This window comes from Hemicordylus capensis, chromosome 2, assembly GCF_027244095.1.
Source record: "Hemicordylus capensis ecotype Gifberg chromosome 2, rHemCap1.1.pri, whole genome shotgun sequence".
NCBI lineage: Eukaryota > Metazoa > Chordata > Lepidosauria > Squamata > Cordylidae > Hemicordylus > Hemicordylus capensis.
Genome location: NC_069658.1, coordinates 3,596,950 through 3,618,260, shown reverse-complemented (window position 1 = coordinate 3,618,260; position 21,311 = coordinate 3,596,950). Strand labels below are relative to the sequence as shown.

Here is a 21,311-nt window from a genome sequence, read left to right as displayed (position 1 = left end):
GTTTGGCAGTGGAACCTTCTGCCTCATGCAGTGGAGAACTCTCTTTCAGGGATGCAGGAGCAGTTTCTGCACTAGGAGTAGTATCTCAGCCTGGCAGTGACAGTTCCAGACAAGAGTCTTTCCCAGCCCTACCTGGAGATGTTGCCAGGCAGGGATTGAACCTGGGACCTTCTGCATGCCAAGCAGATGCTCTACCCCTGAGTGATGGCTCCTTCGCCTCCCCGGACCCTCTTGGCTCTCGACTTCTAGGATTCTCTGGCATGCAGCTTGAACGCCACTGCACTGCAGGGCTCTGCTTAGCAACCATCCCCTTGCACCCCACCACTGAAGCGGCCTTCCTCTGCCTTACCTAAGGTTCATATACGGGAAAGATGGCAGCAGGCTGGGCAAAGGAGCACAGAGCATCATCTCTTGGTGGTGGTCGTATAACGGGAAATTCCTGGAAGGGGAAGAAGAAGGAAGAGGGGGGAGAAGAGGCGGCAGTCAGGAGGGGCGGAAGGCCCCGCCCGGCACACTCCCCCATGTGGGCACAGAGAGGGCTTTGCGTGCCAGCCAGGCCACCTTGCAGCGGCAGCCTTGGCGGCCGGCATGGCAGGCCGTAACAGAACCACGGGAAAGAGCTGAGACGGACTGGGAGGAAAGTGAAGAAAGACCCTGCTTTGCTTGATCAGACCATGGCCCGTCTGGTCCATTCTTATTGCATAATCAGCAGCAGCATCCATGAGCATGGTGGCTTGCCAAGAATAAGAGGGCAGTTCCCTGCCCCAAGGGGCTTACAATCTAGATACGAAAATGAGGAAGGGCAGGGAAATGGAGGCACCGATATCTATCTATCTATCTATCTATCTATCTATCTATCTATCTATCTATATGAAGAATATTCTGTTATTTTAGTTGCATGTGCTTAAGCTTAGTCACAGTAGGGCAGCAGTTCCCAACATTGGGCCTCTAGGTGTTGCTGGACTACAACCTCCATCACCCAAAGGGAATGAAGGGAGTTGTAGTCCAGTGATGGCTGGGGATCCCAGGCTGGGATACACTGCTGTAGGGCATGGGGACTGCAGTTATCCAGATGCCTCTCACAGCAACCAGGGTGTCATCCTGTGGGCCATCTCCTGTTGCTGTATGGCAGTATAGAAGTATACTGGGCCTCTGTATGGCGGCTCCATTTATCTGTCATGGCGAAGGGCCACTGATTCATAGACTCTTCCTTGGTTTTTGAAAAGCCAGTGGACCTACTGGCTACAAGTACGTCTTGTGTTGGTGAGTTCCATCAGTTCGCATTAAGTTGTGTGAAGAAAGTGGGAATCGACTGAAGACAAAAATGGGTTTACCCAGCAAGGTTCCAGTGCAGGAGAGGGCAATCTTGCCTCTCCCACAGCTGTTGCTGAACGACAACTCCCATCATCCTGATCCACAGAATTGTGTCTGGGGATGATGGGAGTTGTGGTCCAACCACAGCTGGAGGGCCAAGATTGCCCACACCAGTTCTAGTGACTCTAGTCTCATTCAGCAAAGCTGTAAGCCTTTAGAAATCCCAGGGTGTGTTTGTGTTTTTTAATTTAGATCAAGGGTCTCTTAACGTCAAGAGCACAGAGAGATGGATGGAACTGGTAAATGGTTTCGAAAGCCAGGGGGAAAGTAGGTGGGAAGATCTGCCCTCAGGCTGGATGCCTCCAGATGAAGCCCTGTGCAAACACACATTTGCAATGCTCAGGGCACACATCATGTCAATGGCTTGTGGCAGGGTTGGGGTGGCAGGCGGGTGGCGGTTTCATAAGAAGACCATGTTAGGTCCAGTGTTCCTTCTAACGGGGCTTCCCCGATGTGGTTGACTACAACTCCCAGAATCCCCAAGCAAAAGCCATTGCAGCTGGGGATTCTGGGAGTTGTAGTCAACCACATCTGGGAAGCCCCGTGAGAGGGAACACTGGTGAGGTCTGTGCCTTTGGAGGAGGGAGGGAGTGCTAAGAGTAGGCGGGCAGAGAGGGACCGGGATGGTGTTCTGGGTGGAGGGCCAGTCCCTTTCTGTCACTGGTACTGGGCCAGGGGGCCAGGAGAAAGCCCTGCAGCATCCCCACGGCAGAACCTTTGAACGCCAAAGTGCAGCACACAGAACACTCTGGGATGTCTAAGGCAGCTGGGAACCTGCCTTTCCCTGGCACAGGCTTCAGGTGTGCACAGCAGAATTTAGCCCACAACATCCCTCGGAAATGGGCCCGTCTAGAAGCCGCCTCTCTAGGGCGAGACTCAGGCCCCTTGCACAGCATGCTTGGCGCTTCAGCGGGATTCAGCTCATGGCAGCAATATATCTCTTGGGGAGGGAGAGGAGAGGGCAGGAGGTCGGGCTCAGTCACCAGCAAGTGGCAGCAAGAGAGCAGGTGTGCACCTCTGCCTCCCCACCCCCTGGACTCACCTGTGGCTTGTCAGACCAGGCAGGGGCTGGGGATCCTGTCTTACTGTGCTGTGCCTGCCTCTGTGGCGTGTGCAGCTCACTCCTTTGAGCCCTCTGGAACTCACGGCTTTGCAGCACTCCTTAGGGCAGCGAGTGCACCCTCTGGCTTTGGCTAACTGCCGCGGTGGCATGCCGTGCTGGCATGAGGAGGCGGCATTCCGGGTCCCCTGGCCGCAAGGGAGTGGGTTGCACAGCGCCCAGGATGCTTTCCAGACTAGCTGCTCAACAGGAGCAAAATGCCTCCTTTCAGACAAGTCACATTCGAAACACAAACAGCAGAGGGAGCAGTCTTGAGGAAATGAACAACCTGAAAAAACAGCAACTTTCTTACGCCACATATACAATGTCCTAGCTCGATATCGCAGCAATTATATTCAGAACAAGGCATTGGCAATGTGAACGGCAGCCTGCTGTCCGCATACGGACTGCGGAGTCACAACACAGGAAGTGTGGAAGCCCACTTCCGAGATGCGTCCTGACCCCGTTGCAGGGTCTCATCTGGAAAGCGCCCAGGCTGAATTCCTTGGTGGTCTGCATCTGTCCTCTGAACTCCACAGCACACCTCACTCCGATGGTTTAAATGCACCATCTTATGAAACGTTCTTTCCCGCATCATGCAGGGCTGGTTTCCCTGCATACATCTTGAAGATGCCTGCCATTTGTGCAGACCGGGGACCTTCTGCACGCAAAGCAGACACTCTCCCACTGAGCAATGCCTGCCCGTTAAGCAGTGAAAGAAAAGGGTGTCAGGCTGAGCCGTGCTTCAGTCTGTGGCCGAGATGTGGCATTCCTCAGAAAAACATGGCCAGCCTGCACCAAGAGTCTGGGAGACTCACAGCTGCCCTGAGGACCCATAGCGGTGGGACATGGGATGCGTGACCTGTTGATATGAAGTGTGCTGAATGAAGGCCTCTCTGATCCAAAGGAGCATCCATGCAGAAGCACCTGCAGTCTTCTGCACACACTTCAGGGCACAAGCCCCGGAATTCAAAGTGGCAGAACCATCTTCCTTCCCATCCATTTGGCACTGGCTTCCCCTAGATGCTGCTTCATCCTGCCCCCTCTCCCTTCATGTGGATCAGAGATTGCTGTCAGCCAAAAGCCTCCTTAAGTCAAGGAAAAAACCATTCAAAACCCAGTTCCCCTTAGGGGCCAAATGATCTGAGATACAGGAGGAGACACGTGTTCAGATCTAATTAAACACAACCACAGGAGGGCCCTGATTCGGATCAGGGCCAGGGCACTAGGAGAGAGAGAGAGAGAGAGAGAGAGAGAGAGAGAGAGAGAGAGACTGACTCTGCTCTCCCCCTCTGTGCCATTTCCTCAGTTTAAATTGCCTCCATCCTCCATGACTGCTTTTAATTAGTCTTTTTCTCCTCACAGCTTTGGGATGGGTGATTTTCATTGGGGAAATGGCATGGAGGGAAAGGTTATGCCCCCTGCCCCCAACATCATGGCCTGGATTCAAACTGAGAATGTGACATGAGTCAATCAGATCACACAACTCCTGCATTATGCAATTTAGCCCACAGATCACAGAAACAGCTCATCGGCCATTGCTCTGGGGGACAAGAGGGGAAACCTAAAAGGAAAAAAGCATAGAGTGACCCCCCGATCCATCACAGAAGGAGAGGTGGGGGGGGAGAGAGAGAACGAACAAACCTGTAGGGCCATAGGGAGGACAGCTCCCCTTACACACACACAACACACACACAGTCTCCAACACAAGGAATGGGGCACATTACAGGACCATGGAGAGGGGTGGGTGGGCCTTTGTTTATTTTATTGTTAAATTTCTGTATCAGTTTTAATTTTAAAAAAAATCCCAAGGTGGTTCATAGCATATTAAAAACAATAAAACCTATTAAAAAAATTAGACTGGATTCTGGCTCAGTCCCGAACTGATGCTTATGTTACCAAAGTCATGCATTTGTTGCAGGGAGATGTCCCACCACTAATGGTTTTTGAAATGGGGAAACAATGATCCAGAATGAACAAACCATGGCTGGTTAGGGCTGTGAATGCAACCTTCAAAGCTCCTGAGCTTGTGCGTTCCCTCCCCCCACCCCCACCTCTCAGCTCCTGGGCTTTGGTATGGAGCTCTGATGCAGACATTGTGGTTTGTTCAACCAGATTTCCACGACTCAACTGCAGCATAATAACTTTTGGCTTACAAAAGACTATTGAACCAGTATGTGACACCAGGGTTGAGACTTGGTTTCATATCCTGGTTTAATTGTGCTTTGTAAGCCACAGTTAAAGAACAGCTCCAGGTCTGGATGAGTCACAAAACTATGATTTAAGAAACCGTGGTTTTCCTGGCCTGCGAGCAGAAGAGGGGAGGAATGGAGGGAGGGAAGAACACACATGATTAGAAGACCACACATACGACAAAACAAATTGTCTTGTTCGGTCATCTGAACTGGCCCTGTGTGGGAGAGAACAGGATCAGTGTGGCTGGCACCCTGGGAGGGCCAGGGTTGGAATGGGAGATGAGCTGGGCCCTCTGACCATCATCCCAGGTGGCCTCTCTGCAGCAGTTCCACAGCCCAGGGAGCATAAACATTGGTCCCACCAGGGAGGCCCCAACACCTCCTCCAGCAACTGGCCATTGCTCGTCCTGGAGAGACGGAGCCATCTCTGGCAAAGCTGGGCTGCATTAATGCCCTCAGAAGAACTGTACTTTGCACTTTTGATTTAGAACTTGAGGTGGTGCGGGGGGGGGTCAGAGTCCCTGAAAGCAGGGACTCACACATTTAGGCTTAGCTCACTAGCCAGCCATTATTGGTGGTTGCCACCAATTCCTTCTCTTCCCTTGGATCCTTTTCGGACCTGTGGGAAGAGGGTTTAGGAGAGAAGCGGGTCTCCTGCCATTTGCACTGGGAGATGGAGAGGGAAAGAACTAGTGGGTGCCCGTTCCTCCTGCTCCCAAAGGATCCCTGCTACTATTTCTCGCCTCCTCAAAAATGACAGTGGAAATGAGACCTCTGTGGTGCTGGGTGTCAGAGGGCGTGGGGCACCCGCCGCTGGTGAACTGGCCGGTGGGTTTATAGACGCCTGCCTGAAAGGCACCTTTCCCCTGACTTCAGAGGAGGAAAGCGCATCATGCAGACTGCACAGCAATGCAGGTGATGGGAGGACCTGCCTCCACAGAATGCCAAGGTCATGCGCGAGATGGACACACAAGTTGCACCTTCCTAAGTCTATCCTGAAGGGTGTGGAAGCACGTTAGATGCACTTCTGAATTCTGCCAAGCCTCCATGCAGATGGGTCTTAGGAACACCCAGACACTTTACATGGAGCCAAAGTCTAGCCGAGGACTGCCTGCTGCTTTCCAGGACCTCAGACGGCGTCTTTGCCATCATCACCTGCTCTTTTGGGTGGAGATTCTGCTCAGGGATTGAACCCGGGACCTTCTGCATGCAAAGCAGGTGCTCTGTCACTAAGCCACGGCCCTTCCCCAAGGATCATGGACCCCTGCCTGAACAAGCCCCCCCCCACAACTCCGGAGAACCCTTTGGACACCCGTCCCCTCCCCAGCCCAGGAGGGCCCCAAGAAAGGGGTTGGGGCAAGACCCTCCGAACCTTACAATCTTCTCAACTAGTTGGCTGATCTGCCGCTCGTTGGTGGGTGCTCCATCCACGTAGTAGTCCATCCCTCGCAAGCAGTAATGGCGCCCGCTGCAGGGGCTATAGTAGCCCTGGTACGGCATCCTGCCCGGGATACTGTACTGGTGCTGGATAGCTGGGAGCTGCTTCCGAGACAAGCTGTTCAGCATGTTAACCACAACTTCTCGTTCTGAGGGAAATGGGTGGCGTGGGGATGGGAGGAAAAGAGAGGAAAATTTGTTCCGCTGGAGAACTTGGAGGGAGAAGGCGGGGATGGTAGTGGTGGTGGTGGTTCCCCTATCAGGAGCCACCAGTGCACCAGAACTCGGAGGTCTGTTGACAGGAAGTTCAGGACAAACAATAGAGAAATACATCTTTTCTATTCTACACACACACACACACACCCCATAAGGGGTTTTTCAGCCATGGGTCCCAGATATTGCTGGACTGCAACTCCCACCCTCCCCAGTCACAATGGTCACGGCTGTTGTGTCTGGGGAGGGTGGGAGTTGTAGTAGATTAAGTCCAGAGACAGAGATGAAGTCCTCCCAGTTGTGCTCTATTGCAGTTATATTGTATGTTTTGAATGTAGCTTAAGGTCAAAAGGTTAGCCCAGGTAACAGAAACCAAGAGTGCCCACTCTGCCTTCCTGGTTGGCTTCTTTAGAAGAGGGGAGCAGTTTTAAGGTATAAAAAAGCAGAGTTGGAGGGGTTTTGGTTAGAGGGAGAAAGATCAGAGCTACTGCAGGAAGGAAGGGAGGAAGGAAGGAGGCTTGAGGTGAGATTGGTTGAAAGACGGAAGGTCTGAGGTGAGACTGCTGCATTTGAGGACACTCTTTTAGACAGGATAACTGGTTGATTTTATCCCACTTTATTTATTTATTTAGCATATTTGTATACTGCCCCAAACTCACGTCTCAGGGTAGTTTACAATAAAACAACACAGATTAAAAACAAAGTTAAAAACAATTTAAATTTTTTTAAAACAATGATAAGTTCTAGAAGTCTAATTAAAAGCCTGGGCGAATAAATGTGTCTCAACCGTCCTTTTATCAAAGACGGGAAGGCTCTTATTTCTGCAGGGCACGCATTCCAAAGCCTCACTTCCCAGGCTTTGCATGCAAACTTTCCAAAGTGTTGTTGCTCAATTTGATCTCCCCCCACCCCACAAGTAAAGACGTAACTTGGTTCAGATCTCTTGTGGTCTCTGACTTTGGTTCCCCACCCCGTGCTTCCTTGCCATCCTAATCTACCTGTTGTTGGAGACTAAGAGATAATGTGGGCTGTTTGGTGGAGGCAGCCAGGGAACAATAGTCAAATTCCTGGAAGAGGAGAGGTCCACCAACCGCTATTAGCCATCAAACCCAATGGAACCTCCAGAGGCGGCAGGTATACCACATTCAAAGGATGTTGTTGTTAAAAAATATTTATACCCCGCCCCTTCAGTGCACTACTGCTTGGGGAGGCTTACAACTTTAATAGACTAGATACAATTTAGGATAACAAAATTAATAATGTTTAAAAGTTAGAAGACCGGGCTTAAACCTCAATTGAAATAACAAGTTTTAAAACTGAAATTAAAAGTTACCAGTGAAAAGCTAAACACTAAAAAACGTACCAGAAGAAAACAGAGGACACGATATATTTAAAGGCCTCTCCAAAAAGCCTTGTCTTCAGTTGTTTCTCAAAAACACCAAGGGAGAGAGCATGTTGGGGGTGCTTAGCAAACATACACACAAGGAACAGGCCATGAGCTTCACGACCCACTTGTGAGCTTCCTAGCTGGTGACCACCACTGGAAACAGAAGCTAGACTAGAAGGACCTTCATGGTGGTCTAGTGACATGCAGGTTTGTCTGGCCCCTGACCCATTTATTTGCAACCACACACTCCACTCTTCCAGGATGGGGCAGCTTGATTCCCAAGGATCAAGGAGCAATGCCTGGTGTTATAGCACTGCTGAAGTTAAGCCATGAGGACCTGATCCATGGGAGACTACTTGGGAGCCCCGTGTAAGCTGCCTTGGGCTTTTTTCAAGGAACATAGGAACATAGGAAGCTGCCATAACTGAGTCAAACCATTGGTCTATCTAGCTCAGTATTGTCTTCACTGGCAGCGACTTCTCCAAGGTTGCAGGCAGAAATCTCTCTCAGCCCTATCTTGGAGAAGCCAGGGAGGGAACTTTGAAACCTTCTGCTCTTCCCAGAGCACCTCCATCCCCTGAGGGGAATATCTTGCAGTGCTCACACTTCAAGTCTCCCTTTCATATGCAACCAGTGTGGACCCTGCTTAGCTAAGGGGACAAGTCATGCTTGCTACCACAAGACCAGCTCTCCTCTCCGTATCTACGGAATTTCAGTCCTGGAGATGCAGAGCTGCTGCATCTCCAGAAAGAGAAGAGAAGGCTGTAAGTGAAATGAAAGGGAGACTCCATGTTATGTGCAAATACATTTCTTTAAATGTAAAAGCAGCTGGCGAGGGGCATTAAATACTTTTTCTACTAGCCGTTTTCTGCTCAGAATGTTGCCTTCCTTCTAATGGAATTCTAGGTGCATAATCACCCTACCAAGGTACATAATCACTCCACCAAGGTGGGAACAGCTGGGCACTAGCTGCTCAACAGCAGCAAAATGCTTCCGTTCAGGCAAATCGCATTCGAAATGTAAACAGTGGGGGGAGTAGTCTCACAGAAACTAACAACCCCAAAAACCAGCAACCTGTTTACACCGGATACATGACATCATAGCACTATATCACAGTGATTAAATTTGAAACAAGGCATTGGAAATGTGAACGGCACCCTGCTTTCTGCGTAGGGATGGTGGTGTCACAACACAGGAAGCACACTTCCAAGATCCGCTGTGACCCTGTTGCAGGGTTGAATCTGGAAAAAGCCCTGGCAGGAGGCAAGTTTTACTGAAAACTGGCCAGCATAGGATCAGTTCATTACCCCTCCCCTCCAGCCATTCGAGTGCTCCTCATCTTCCAGAGGCTGCTTTTGTCCAAAAAACCCAAAACAAAACAAAACGCCCCAAACTCACCACCTGTCATTTGCATATAATATGAAGTTTTCCTCTTAAATTCGTGGAACAACTTGTTCTGTCTGGCTGCTATGAAGATGGCATGCTCTCTCTTTTTCAGCATGGAGTGCTGATAAGAGAACTGGGATTATTATTATTTTTTGTGGAGAGAAGGGGAAAGAGATTGCATACAGATATCTCTTCACTATGCATATTCTATATGGGTGAGGGGAGGTTTGGCTGATTCTTCCCAAATCTTGCAGCAGCTCTGCATCTCCACGACTGAAATTCTGTAGATACTCGCAGTCAGTGCTCACAGTCTATCACCATTCTGTTCAGGACCAGCCCAAGCTAAACAACACGCGAAGTGGCCAACTTGGGAGGTCTTATTAGAAGGCAGGAAATTATTAATTGTTTTGTTTACCATTAGATTTTTACCACCTTGGGAGAGATGGGGGAGGGGCCCCCTTGGATTTTCTGCTCAGACACACAAAATATATTTTTGCCACCTCGGCAGTTATTAGGAGCCTTGCATGGGTAAAGATTCTCCCTCTCCCTCCTCTGTCCACCCTGCTTCCTTCCTCTACCACCAAGGGAGGATGCAGACCAATTACCATAATTGTTGAGACGTTCAGGTTTTGGAGGATACTGCATGGGCATCCCACGAAGTATGGACTCCATCCCGGCCTCCTGCAAGGAAAGATCACACCAAATGGACCAGTTCATCAGCAACCGTGGCTGTCCACATCACGTCTAGCAGAGGTCACCCTCACATCAAAACCGACAAGTATCTATGCAAATATATCTGCAAAAATGTCTAGCCAACAATAGTCTGACTAGCTTTTCTGCTTCTGCAGAGGCAAGATACACTTAGTGGCATATCAGCTCAAATGGCAGCAAGGAAGGAACCAGATTCCTTCAGCTTTCCAAAGAGTCCTTCCCTGATCACCTGGAGACAGTGCTTACCTGCTCCAGGTGAACTGAGGAGCAGCTAATGAAAAGCCTGATCAGTTGCATCAGTGGCTGGCCACACTTCTGCCTGGGTTTTAGCAGAACCAGTCCGGCCAGAGATACTGGGTGGCCCTCCTGTCCTGGGGCATGAACACATGGCTTGGTGTGCCCTGCCAGGAACATCATCAGCTTTACAATCCCACCTCCATGCCTCTGAAAACAGCCATAACCTCCACACAGGTTTTTTTAATCAACTCTTTTATACTTTTGAACACCATTTGGATGTAAAGCACCATGGATGCTCTTCTGCAGACTGGCAGAAGAATCTTCTTCCATTTCCATGGAAGCAGGACAAGAAGGAAAAGCAATGGGCTTCATAGCCACAAAGGGTGGCATGGACACCAGCTTGGATGGCTTTAAAGAGGGGATCTGAGATGCAGTCACGGAGGATAACTCTCACTGGCTTTGTGGAACCTCCATCTTCAGAAGCAGTCTACCTGTGAATGTCAGTTGCTGGTGAGTGGCAGCAGGAGAAACTATGGAGAGGAGAGCTGGTCTTGTAGCAAGCATGACTTGTCCCCTTAGCAAAGCAGGGTCCACCCTGGTTGCATATGAATGGGAGACATATGATGTGTGAGCACTGTAAGATATTCCCCTCAGGGGATAATGGGGCCACTCTGGGAAGAGCAGAAGGTTCCAAGTTGCATCCCTGGCAGCATCTCCAAGAGAGGGCTGAGAGAGATTCCTGCCTGCAACCCTGGAGAAGCCACTGCCAGTCTGTGTGGACACTCCTGAGCGAGACGGACCGCTGGTCTGTCTTAGTATATGGCAGCTTCCTATCTTCCTATGTTCCTACTGGCCTTCGAGCCCTACTTGTGGGCTTCCCCTGAGGCACCCGGTTGGCCACTGATTGGAGGAAGATGCTGGGTCAATTCAAGACGCGGAACTAGTACAGTTTTGCCGTAACCCAGCAGGGCTCTGCTCTGCTGATGTGCTTGGATCACAGATCTCAATGAGCAGGGAGGCCCCCATGGAAGAAGATACAAGCAGGGGCTGTGTCCTCCACATAAGGAACAGGATGGCAGAAGGCATGAACTCATACATAGGAAGCTGCCTCCTACTGAGTCAGACCCTTGGTCCATCTAGCCCAGTATTGCCTACACAGACGGGCAGCTGCTTCTCCAAGACTACCGGCAGCTGTCTTTCCCAGTCATATCTGGAGATGCCCAGGCGGGAACTTGGAACCTTCTGCATGCAAGCATACAGGTGCTCTTCCCAGAGCGGAAACATCTTACAGTGCTCACACATGCCGTCTCCCATTCAAATGCAAACCAGGGCAGACCCTGCTTAGCTAAGGGGGCAATTCATGCTTGCTACCACAAGACCAGCTCTCTTCCCATCTCTGGAGAGAGACACAAAGGGAAAGAGAGTGCCTGGAGAGATCCTCCTTTGAGGGGATCAGGAGAAAGGGAAAGGGGTGTAAAGGGCTGTGAGGGTCAGATATAGGGCCAATCAACCCAGAATTGGCCGCAGAGGTGTAGGCTTCCCTTAATGTGGTCCTATGTCCCCCTTGGTAACATGGGCAGGAAGGAATCCCACTGGTGAAGCCAACAGCCTGCGTCCTCCCCACGCAAGCCTCACTCTGCCCCTGCTCTCCCCCCTCCCCTCTGGGAGCCAAATCTCCAGGGAGTCATGGGGATAATTACCCTGGGGATCCGTGGAAGGTAGGTGGTATATCTGTTCCATGCCGCGCTGTTGTAGGGCCCTGTCCTCCACGTTGCGTACCTGTCATCGCCACAGAAGACCGGGTTGAACTTCTCTGCAGTGCAACCAGAGGAACATTTTAGTGCGGGTCAGAATGGCCCAAGGGAACAGTGGGATGGGATGGGATGGGATGGGGGACTGATGGAAGGAAGGGGTGTCAGGCCAAGAACCCCAGCATGGCTGGAGCCAATTTGTGAGCAGCTGATCACCAGGGACTAGGAACATGGTGGGCTCACAGATGGGAAGGGATGATGGGAGCCTGGAAGCATAGCGAGGAATGGAGGAGGCTTTTTGAAGACTCAGCAGGCCAGAAGGATCAGGTGGGATTCATGAGGGGCAGCACTACTTCCTGGTGATTTCAAATATTCTGGCATCACAGATGGCACCACAGATGACTCCCCCTGCTGAGCATGCACAGAGTGCAATCCCCTTAAGTAGAAATGCACTCCGCTAACTGTGAGGTTAAACAAAGAGCCATTTATTGTGGGCTGGAGGACTCCACCCTTAGACTTTTCCTTCCTTTCAGTGTCTGCCCAGCGTTATGCTAGCAACAGCCACCATGTTACGCCAGTAACAAACGGCATGTTTGTTGACCTGCCAGTCAAGTTAGGAGGAGCCTGATCTACTGGACAGATACGAAGGTGTTCCTATACAAAAGAAACAAATGTTTTTGAAAAGGACACGAATGGACCTACAAGCAATGTGTTTCTGAGCAGCTTTTTAGAAAACAGCTGTGTAAGGAGAAAGTGCCTTTAAGCGTGTGCAGAATGCACCCCTCTTCTGAAAGATACTTTACTTCTTCGTTGTGAGCAGGTGCAGAGCGGGAGTAATGGGGGGGGGCAAAGGGGAAGAGCTTGAGGACCGGCAGGGGTGGGGTGGGGGCTACCCATTGAGGTCTGGAGGAGCATCCGGCTGCCTCTGCTGGGTCCTGGGTGAGAATGGAAGCCCCCTTAATGTGACTGCTGCGTGTTATGGGCCAACGAAGGAAGCCAGAATTGGAACGGAGGGAAGACAGATGCAAAAAGCCCTAACCACTCATGTACCTTCTTCCCTGGTCACCCAGTACTTGTATGGCCGGTAAGCCGACGGCTCCATCGTGTTCTTATACGAGTATTCCTGCACTGCCCTCTTCACCATCTTCTCCAGGTGGGCTTGGTCGACCCGACTCTCCACTCTGGGCACAGTCAAGCCCTACAAGGCAGCAAACAGGCTCATCAGTCCCTCGCGGTGGGGTGTGGGTGTGTCAAAGGTGGCTTCATAGTTTCTCAAACATGGGTCCCCAGATGTTGTCCAACTACAACTCCCATCATTCCCAGCCACAATGGTTGAGGGTCCTTGTGACTGAGGATGATGGGAGTTGTAGTTGAACATCATCTGGGTGCTTTCTAGACTAGACCCTGCAACGGAGTCACAACACTTCTCTGAAGTGGGTTTCCACACTTCCTGTGTCGTGACACGGCAGTCCCGGGGAAAGCGCCAGGGTGCCGTTCGTATGTCGGATGCCTTGTTTCGAATTTAATTGCTGCAACTTAGTGCTACGACATCATTTATCCAGCGTAAAAAGGGTCTTGTTTTTCCGGGTTGTTAGTTTTCACAAGACTTCTCTCCCTTCAGGTTTTATGTTTTGAAAGTGATTTGCCTGAATGGAGCATTTTTCCGCTTTTGAGCAGGTAGGCTGGAAAGCTCCCTGGGGACCCATGTTTGAGAAATGGTGACCTAGGTTAGATGGGTGGTTGTGGGGAAGGATTTTTCTTCTTAATGGTAGTTACATTTTTTTAAAATCCTGCCCTATGTCGAAGGTGTTTAGGGCAGCATGTACAGACCCCTCCCCACCATGTTGTCACAACAGCCTTGTGAGGGAGGCCAGGATGAGAGAGTGAGCGACTGGCCCAACATCATCCAGTGAGCTTCAAGGTGGGTCAGGCTTCTTGATCCAGGGATCTCTAGGAGGGACTGTGATTCAGTGGCACAGCCCCTGCTTTGCACGCAGAAGGTCCTGGGCTCACACCTTGGCAGCATCTCCAGGTAGGGCTGGGAGAGACTTCTGCCTGAAACCCTGGAGAAGCCGCTGCCAGTCAGTGTGGACAGTACTGGATGGACCCATGGTCAATAAGGCAGCTTCCTATGATCCCACATAACCCCTGGCAGCATCTTCAGGTGGGGCTAGGAAAATACCCAGGTCTGAAGCCCCTGCTGAGCTGCTGCCAGTCAGTGTTATTTATTATTTATTATTATTAAAAAATTTATACCGCCCTTCCAAAAGGCTCAGGGCAGTTTACATTAAAACACCATTAAAATCAATTAACAATTAAAACAGAAATTATAAAACTGCATACAATAATAATTAACAATTAAAACATCATAAAACACCAATTAAATAGACAAAACAATTGAAAAACAAGTTTTAAAAAGCTGAGAAAGCTTGGTTGAAGAGATGTGTTTTCAGGTGTTTTTTGAAAATTGCCAGAGATGGTGAGGACCGTATCTTAGTAGGGAGCGCATTCCACAATCTTGGGACAGCAGCTGAGAAGGCCCGTCTCTGTGTAGCCACCAAACGAGTTGGCGGCAACTGGAGACGGACCTCCTCAAGTTACCTCAATGGGCGGTGGGGCACATAGCAAAGAAGACGCTCTCTTAAATACCCAGGGCCTAAGCCATTTAGGGCTTTGTAAGTTATAACTAGCACTTTGTATTTTGCCCGGAAACCTATTGGCAGCCAGTGTAGCTCCATCAACAGAGGAGTAATGTGGTCTCTCCGAGATGACCCAGAGACCAACCTGGCTTCCACATTCTGAACCAACGGAAGTTTCCTGACTACATACAAAGGCAGCCCCACGTAGAGCGCATTGCAGAAGTCAAGTCTGGAGGTTACCAACAAATGTACCACTGTTTTGAGGTCATTGATCTCGAGAAATGGGTGCAGCTGGCGTATCAGCCGAAGCTGATAGAAAGCACCCCTGGCCACCGCCTCCACCTGAGAAACCAGGGAGAGGTGTGAATCCAGAAGTACTCCCAGACTGCGAACCTGTTCCTTTTGGGGAAGTGTGACCCCATCTAGAACAGGGAGATCAAAATCGTCTCTTGAGTTCTGACCCCTCACAGTAAGTACCTCCATCTTATCTGGATTCCGCTTCAGTTTATTCTCCCTCATCCAGCCCATTACCACTTCCAGGCAGGCATTTAGGGAGGATATGCCAGCTCCTGAAGAAGTTGACATGGAGAAGTAGATCTGGGTGTCATCAGTGTGCTGGTAACATCCAGCTCCAAATCCCTTGATGATCTCTCCCGGCATTATACAGTTTCATGTAGATGTTAAAAAGCATTGGAGGAGGTATTAATCCTTGAGGGACACCATGCTTAAGCTCAGATTTTGAAGAGCAACAATCTCCAATCAACAACACCTAAATCTGTCCGAGAGGTAGGAGCAGAACCACTGTAAAACAGTGCCTCGCACCCCCAACACCCTCAGATGTTCCAGAAGGATATACTATGGTCGATAGTATCAAAAGCTGCCAAGAGATCCAAAAGGACCAATAGAGTCACACTTCCTCTGTCAATTGCCAATTGGAGATCATCCATCAGGCCGACCAAGGCAGTCTCCACCCCATAGCCTGCCCGAAAACCAGTTTGAAATGGGTCTAGATAATTAGTTTCCTCCAAGACTGCCTGGAGCTGAGACGCCACCACCCTTTCAATTACCTTGCCCAGCCATGGGAGGTTGGAAACAGGCCTATAGTTGCTCAACTCTGAGGGATCTAATGCAGGCTTCTTTAGAAGAGGTCTAATGATTGCCTCCTTAAGACAAGGAGGCATCCTGCCCTCCCTCAGACAAGCATTTATGATTTCCACCAGGCCGCCTACAACAGCCTCCCTGCTAGACAGAACAAGCCATGTTGGACAAGGGTCAAGAGAACAAGTGGTAGGCCTCATCGCCCCAAGCAGCTTGTCCACATCCTCAGTAGTCACAAACTGAAACCGATCCAGTTGAATCAGTTTGACCATACTGAACTAGTTGGATTAGCAGAAAGCAGCTTCATATATTCAGCTCAAGACAAGTCTCCCCAGTTTAAGTCCAATGCTCTAGCCACTGCACCATGTGGGCTCTTGATCACATCAGGTACATGTGATGCTACATCTGTGTCTACACTGGACTATTAACTATGCTGCATGCTGCCATGGAAGCACTAGGGACCTGACACCCAGTCTCAGGTCTCTGGGAAACTTCAGCATGCAAAATATGTATTTTACAGGAGCAAATTTCCAGGCTTCATGGTTGCAGATCACGAACCCTGGTCAATGGGTCCGAACTGAGCAAGACTGTAGAACCAGCCACATTAGCTCCTGCTTACTGGTTTCCTCCCATGCAAGCCCAGTCTCTGGCAAAGAGCTCAAAGCCCTCCTCCCATGATGCACACACACCCTAAATGACTGTCCTGGCCACTGGTGATAACGCAGTGCAGGTGGGGCATCCTCTGTCTGTGTCCTGGAATAGAGGGGGTGAGATGCACATACAGCCAAGGGAGGATTCTGCTAAGAGGGCAAAAGGGGGTTAAATCAAGGGCCTTTGCCTGCCACTTTGAGAGTGAGCAGGGAGGAGGAGAAAGCAGCTGAGATGAGAAGCACCCGTGGGGGGCCTGACTGATTCCTCATTTAATCAGTTTTTTGCTGCAGAACCAAACTTGTTTTCTAAGGTGACAAAACATGGAATCAAACTCTCTTGATACAAGAGGAAGCAAAATGACACGGAACTTGACCAGCAGACTGAAAGCTGCTTGTGAGGAAGTGAAAGAGCGGGAGGGCGCTGGTGAGCCCCCCGGTCGGGGTGGGCCCCCCACTCAGGCACCGGGGAGCAGGCGAGCCACAGCCTCTTCTGCAGCAAGGCTGCGTTTGAGCCCTCCAAGAGGCATTGGGGGGAAGACAGCACCGCACAGCTCAGTCTTCCAGAGAGCTACCCCTGGATGCTCAGGGGGAAATCCAAGAAAAAGCAGGGAAGCAAGCCAACATTCACTCCTGCCTACCTGAGAACACCCTGCCCCCGGAGCTGGAGAGCTTTGCACTGGGAGAGGCAAGGCAACCAGGAGCTGTGGGGGGACCTTTCCCTCCCTCCCTCCCTCGATCACGGAGGGAGTGAAGGGCACACAATACAAAGCAAACACCAACCAACATTTGCTTTGCACACAGCAGGCGTGTGGAAGGGGCAACACCAACCACCTGGCTCTTCCGAAAGTGCCATGGGGCCCTCTGGACGTGAGTGTCCACTTTTGCAGTAACTGAGTCTGAGATTATTCAAGTTGGGGAGGTGCAACCCACTTTTCTTGCACTGTCTCTTCCAGCTTTGGTGGCGGGGTGTCACTGAGGGGACTTTGCCCAGGATCCCCAAGTCAGTAGTGGAAGACAGGGAAGAGAGCTGGTCTTCTGGTCGCAAGCATGACTGGTCCCCTTAGCTAAGCAGGGTCTGCCCTGGTTGCATCTGAATGGGAGACTTGGTGTGTGAGCACTGCAAGATATTCCCCTCAGGGGATGGAGCCACTCTGGGAAGGGCATCTAGGTTCCAAGTTCCCTCCCTGGCAGCATCTCCAAGATAGGGCTGAGAGAGACTCCTGCCTGCAACCTTGGAGAAGCCGCTGCCAGTCTGTGAAGACAATACCGAGCTAGATGGACCAGTGGTCTGACTCAGTATGTGGCAGCTTCCTGTGTTCCTGGGTACCATTTCAGATTTCAGTGGGGAATGGAAGAGACCAGACATGTCTTTCAAGGGCCATTCGGCAGGCGATGGTGAAGAGAGGCCTCCTGTGTCCTGGCACCCCAAGGGAGGAATGCCCTCCCCACTGGGCCTTGCAGTAAGTACCTGGGGAAGATGCTGTCCTTTGCCCAGGCCTTTTAATTCCAAGGTTTATGTGGCATTAGCCTGCTGCTCTTAATAGTGTGGCTCTGTCTCCATGCTCTCTTAATTTGCTGCTTTGCGTTTTAATTTGGTTGATGGTATTGCCTTGCTTTATTTGTGTTCCTCTTTCATTGCCTTGAAATTATGGAAGAGCTACCTGGCTGTGAATATATTAAACACACACCAAAGGGAGAGAGATTTGGGAAATGGCCCTAGCACAGTGGAAGAGTCTCTTGCTTTGCATGCAGGAAGTCCCAGGTTAAATCCCTGGCAGCATTTCCAGCCAGTCTGGGAAAGATCCCTGCCGGAAGCCCAGCTGAGCTGCTGCCAGCCAGTGAAGGCAATACTGAGTTAGGTGGACCAATGGTCTGACTCAGCAGACAGCCGTTTATAGTAATGGGGCCGTGCTTAAAGGCCATGCTTTGCATTCAGAATGCCTCATATTCAGTCCCTCACATCTCCAGGAATTAGGGTTAGAAAGACTTCTTCCTGCCTGAGTACTGGAGCAGACGCAGAGCCAGACCGCCAGTGGCCCGTGTCCAGCCATGGTGGCAGCCCCGCTCACCCCGCCCCCCACATCTGACGTCAGACACGGGGGGCGTGGTCTGGCTCCCGAACAGAGCCGCACGTCTCCGTTTGAGAGTTTGAGTCCAGCTCACGCTGCGTTTGCTGCTCCTGGCCGTTCTACAAACGCAGCGGCCATTTAACACCCAAACGGGGGCTGCACGGCCCCCGCTCGGGAGCTAAACCAGCACCCCCGCATCTGACGTCAGATGCTGGGGGTGTGTCGGGGCTGTGAGGCGCGGCCCCTAATTGGCGGCGGCCTGAGTTCTTTGAACCCATTCACCAGTGGTGGCTCTGCCCCTGCCTTGGAAAGCTGCCAGTCAGAGTATGAACTGTGCCAAACTAGGTAAAGGTAAAGGTAACGTGTGCCGTCGAGTTGGTGTCGACTCTTGGTGCCCACAGAGCCCTGTGGTTGTCTTTGGAAGAATACAGGAGGGGTTGACCATGGCCTCCTCCCACGCATCATGAGATGCCTTTCAGCATCCTCCTATATCGCTGCTGCCCGATAGAAGTGTTTCCCATAGTCTGGGAAACATGCCAGTGGGGATTCGAACCAGCAACCTCTGGCTTGCTAATCAAGTCATTTCCCTGCTGCACCATTAGGATAAACCAATGGTCTAAGGTGGCTTCATTCATATTCTTCCTAAGGTTCTTCTCAAGCTTCTTTTCAGAATGCATGTTGTTGGTTCCTCCCCTCCCCAACTGCCAAAAGCAATAGCAGGGTCATCCATACATGGCAAAAGAGCGACTCTGTGCTTGGCCCTTTTCTTTTTCTTTCTTAAGCAATGGGATCGGTGCCTTTTCTATGCATCCCTAGTGTCCATTTCTGCACACATCTCACTCGCCCATTTAATTTTTTATCCCAAGAGCCAATGTGCAGAATCCAAGAGTTGGCCAGAAGAGCAGATACTACTGAGGAATAACCGCGTGATGGGATACGGGGCAGCTGGTGATGCCCCCACCCTTCAAGTGGCACTCCCCCAAGTGCTCATCAGGCATTCACAGTGAAAAGTGAATGGTGTGTGTGTGTGTGTGTTTGTGCCACTTTGCTGTCTGACTGCAGAGCTTGCCACTGAAAGGGTCTCTGCCACAAGAGGGCTCTTCTTCTGCTTGGTGACTTCAGGGGGGGTTTGGCATCACACTGGTTGAGATATCAGGGACCCCCCCCCAGCTATTGTTCTCTTTGTTTCAGGGTTTCTCCAACGTAGATCTCCAGTTCCCATCATCATCCCCAGCCCCAGGCCTGAATACACACAGGTGTCCTCCGTCTGGTCCCAGGACTTCTCCACTTTCCCTGTGATGCAGCCCACCAGAGACGGGCATCATTAGGGGGTGGCCTATGGGGCACGGGCCCCTAATGAATGGCTCAGAGCCCCGAATCTCATCAGCCACCTCCATGACCTCTTCCAGAAAGGATGTGCAGCAGTAGAGGCACCACTTGCACTGCCCAGAGGAGAGAGTTCCTTGCCTCACTTAGCTCTACATAAGAACAGCCCTGCTGGATCAGGCCCAAGGAGGCCCATCTAGTCCAGCATCCTGTTTCACACGGTGGCCCACCAGGTGCCACTGGAAGCCACAGGCAGGAGTTGAAAGGGGCCTGCCCTCTCTCCTGATGTTACTCCCCTGCAACTGGGACTCAGAGACATCCTGCCTTTGAGGTTGGAGGTGGCCTATAGCCTTCCAACTAGAAGCCATTGATAGACTTCTCCACCATGAAGTCATCCAAACCCCTCTTAAAGCCATCCAAGTTGGTGGCCATCACCACATCCTGTGGCAGAGAATTCCATGTATTAATTATGTGCTGTGTGAAAAAGCCTCCTCTTGTCGGTCCTAAATTCCCAGACCCAGAGGCGTAACTAGGGAAAACGGCGCCCGGGGCAAGCACTGAAATGGTGCCCCCCCGCGCCCCCCTGCCCCCCCAACATACTACATTATACTTAGGTTTTTCCTCACAAGCGCCCGCCGCCGCCGCCAAGCCAGGCCACTGACTGGTCGCCAGGCACCAGCAAAGCAATGGGGGGGGCCCCGCGGGCGGTGCGGAAGGGACTGCTCGTGGGGGAGGGGGCGCCGATGCGCTCCCTTGACTGCTGCAGTGCTGCTGCACTGAGCAGGAAACATTTGTATTAACAAAAAATTAACCAAACATTAAAAAAAAAATTTGTCATGCCGGCGCCCCCCACGTGACCAGAAAAGATGGCGCCCGGGGCACATGCCCCCCCTGCCCCCCCTATAGTTACGCCTCTGCCCAGACCTTCAGTTTCATGGGGTGACCCCTGGTCCTAGTGTTGTGAGAGAGGGAGAAAAATTTCTCTCTGCCCACTCTCTCTGCTCCATGCATAATTAATTTTATACACCTCGATCGTGTCTCCCCTTAGCCGCCTCTTTTCCAAGGCCTCATAAGGAAGTTCTCTGCTGCTTCCTCCTCCATAGGTGCTCTATAATAGTATATTAGAGACTTTTAAAAATGTACATAATTATTCTTGGCGGCACAGGATTAACCCTCAAGAGGGAGGCTGTGGGCCTGGGCCCCCAAATTTTCTAGGCGCCCAGCAACACCCCTGCAGCCCACCTTGTTGCTGGAGGTCTCTCAATCCGTAGCCACCCCGCCTTTCCAGCAAGCCCCGGCAGCTGCAGCGGGCCCCAGGAGTTGCCTGCCCTCTCTGCTTCCCCAGGCACTGCAGGGCAGGGGGGCCGGGGGGATGGCGCTGCCGGGGGGAGAGATTCCGCCCGCAGGCCACCAGCTGGCCACCCCAGCTCTCATCCAGGCGTTCCCAACCTTGGCTTCCCTTCCCAGAGGTCTCTGGACTATGGCTTCCAACGTTCCGTGATGGGCTGATGGGAGTTGGATTGCTTATTTATTTACTACATTATTTCAACAAACATAAAACAAATTAAAACAGAATTTTTTTAAAAAAACAGTTTAAAACCACAATTCCAGTTGATGAAATCTTGGGTGAATAAATGTGTTCTAAGAATCTTTTTAAAATCTGTCAGAGACGGGGAGGCTCTTATCTCAGCAGGGAGCGCATGCCAAAGCCTCAGGGCAGCAACCGAAAAGGCCCATCC

The 21,311-nt window shown here is 51.1% G+C and overlaps 1 protein-coding gene across 3 annotated transcripts in view; it reads right to left on the bottom strand.

Moving 5' to 3' along the window:
- C2H9orf24 (chromosome 2 C9orf24 homolog) overlaps positions 1 to 21,311 on the bottom strand; it is a 41,438-nt gene that overhangs the window by 6,630 nt on the left and 13,497 nt on the right. For 2 of the 3 annotated variants that reach the window (XM_053298923.1, XM_053298924.1), the window contains exons 2-6: positions 12,841 to 12,988; positions 11,740 to 11,852; positions 9,697 to 9,772; positions 6,041 to 6,254; positions 350 to 439 (exon numbers count right to left, since the gene is read on the bottom strand). In XM_053298923.1, coding sequence (XP_053154898.1) covers positions 350 to 439; positions 6,041 to 6,254; positions 9,697 to 9,772; positions 11,740 to 11,852; positions 12,841 to 12,988 — 641 coding nt within the window. The remainder of the gene's footprint in view (positions 1 to 349; positions 440 to 6,040; positions 6,255 to 9,696; positions 9,773 to 11,739; positions 11,853 to 12,840; positions 12,989 to 21,311) is intronic. The other variant, XM_053298925.1, reaches the window with a different exon arrangement.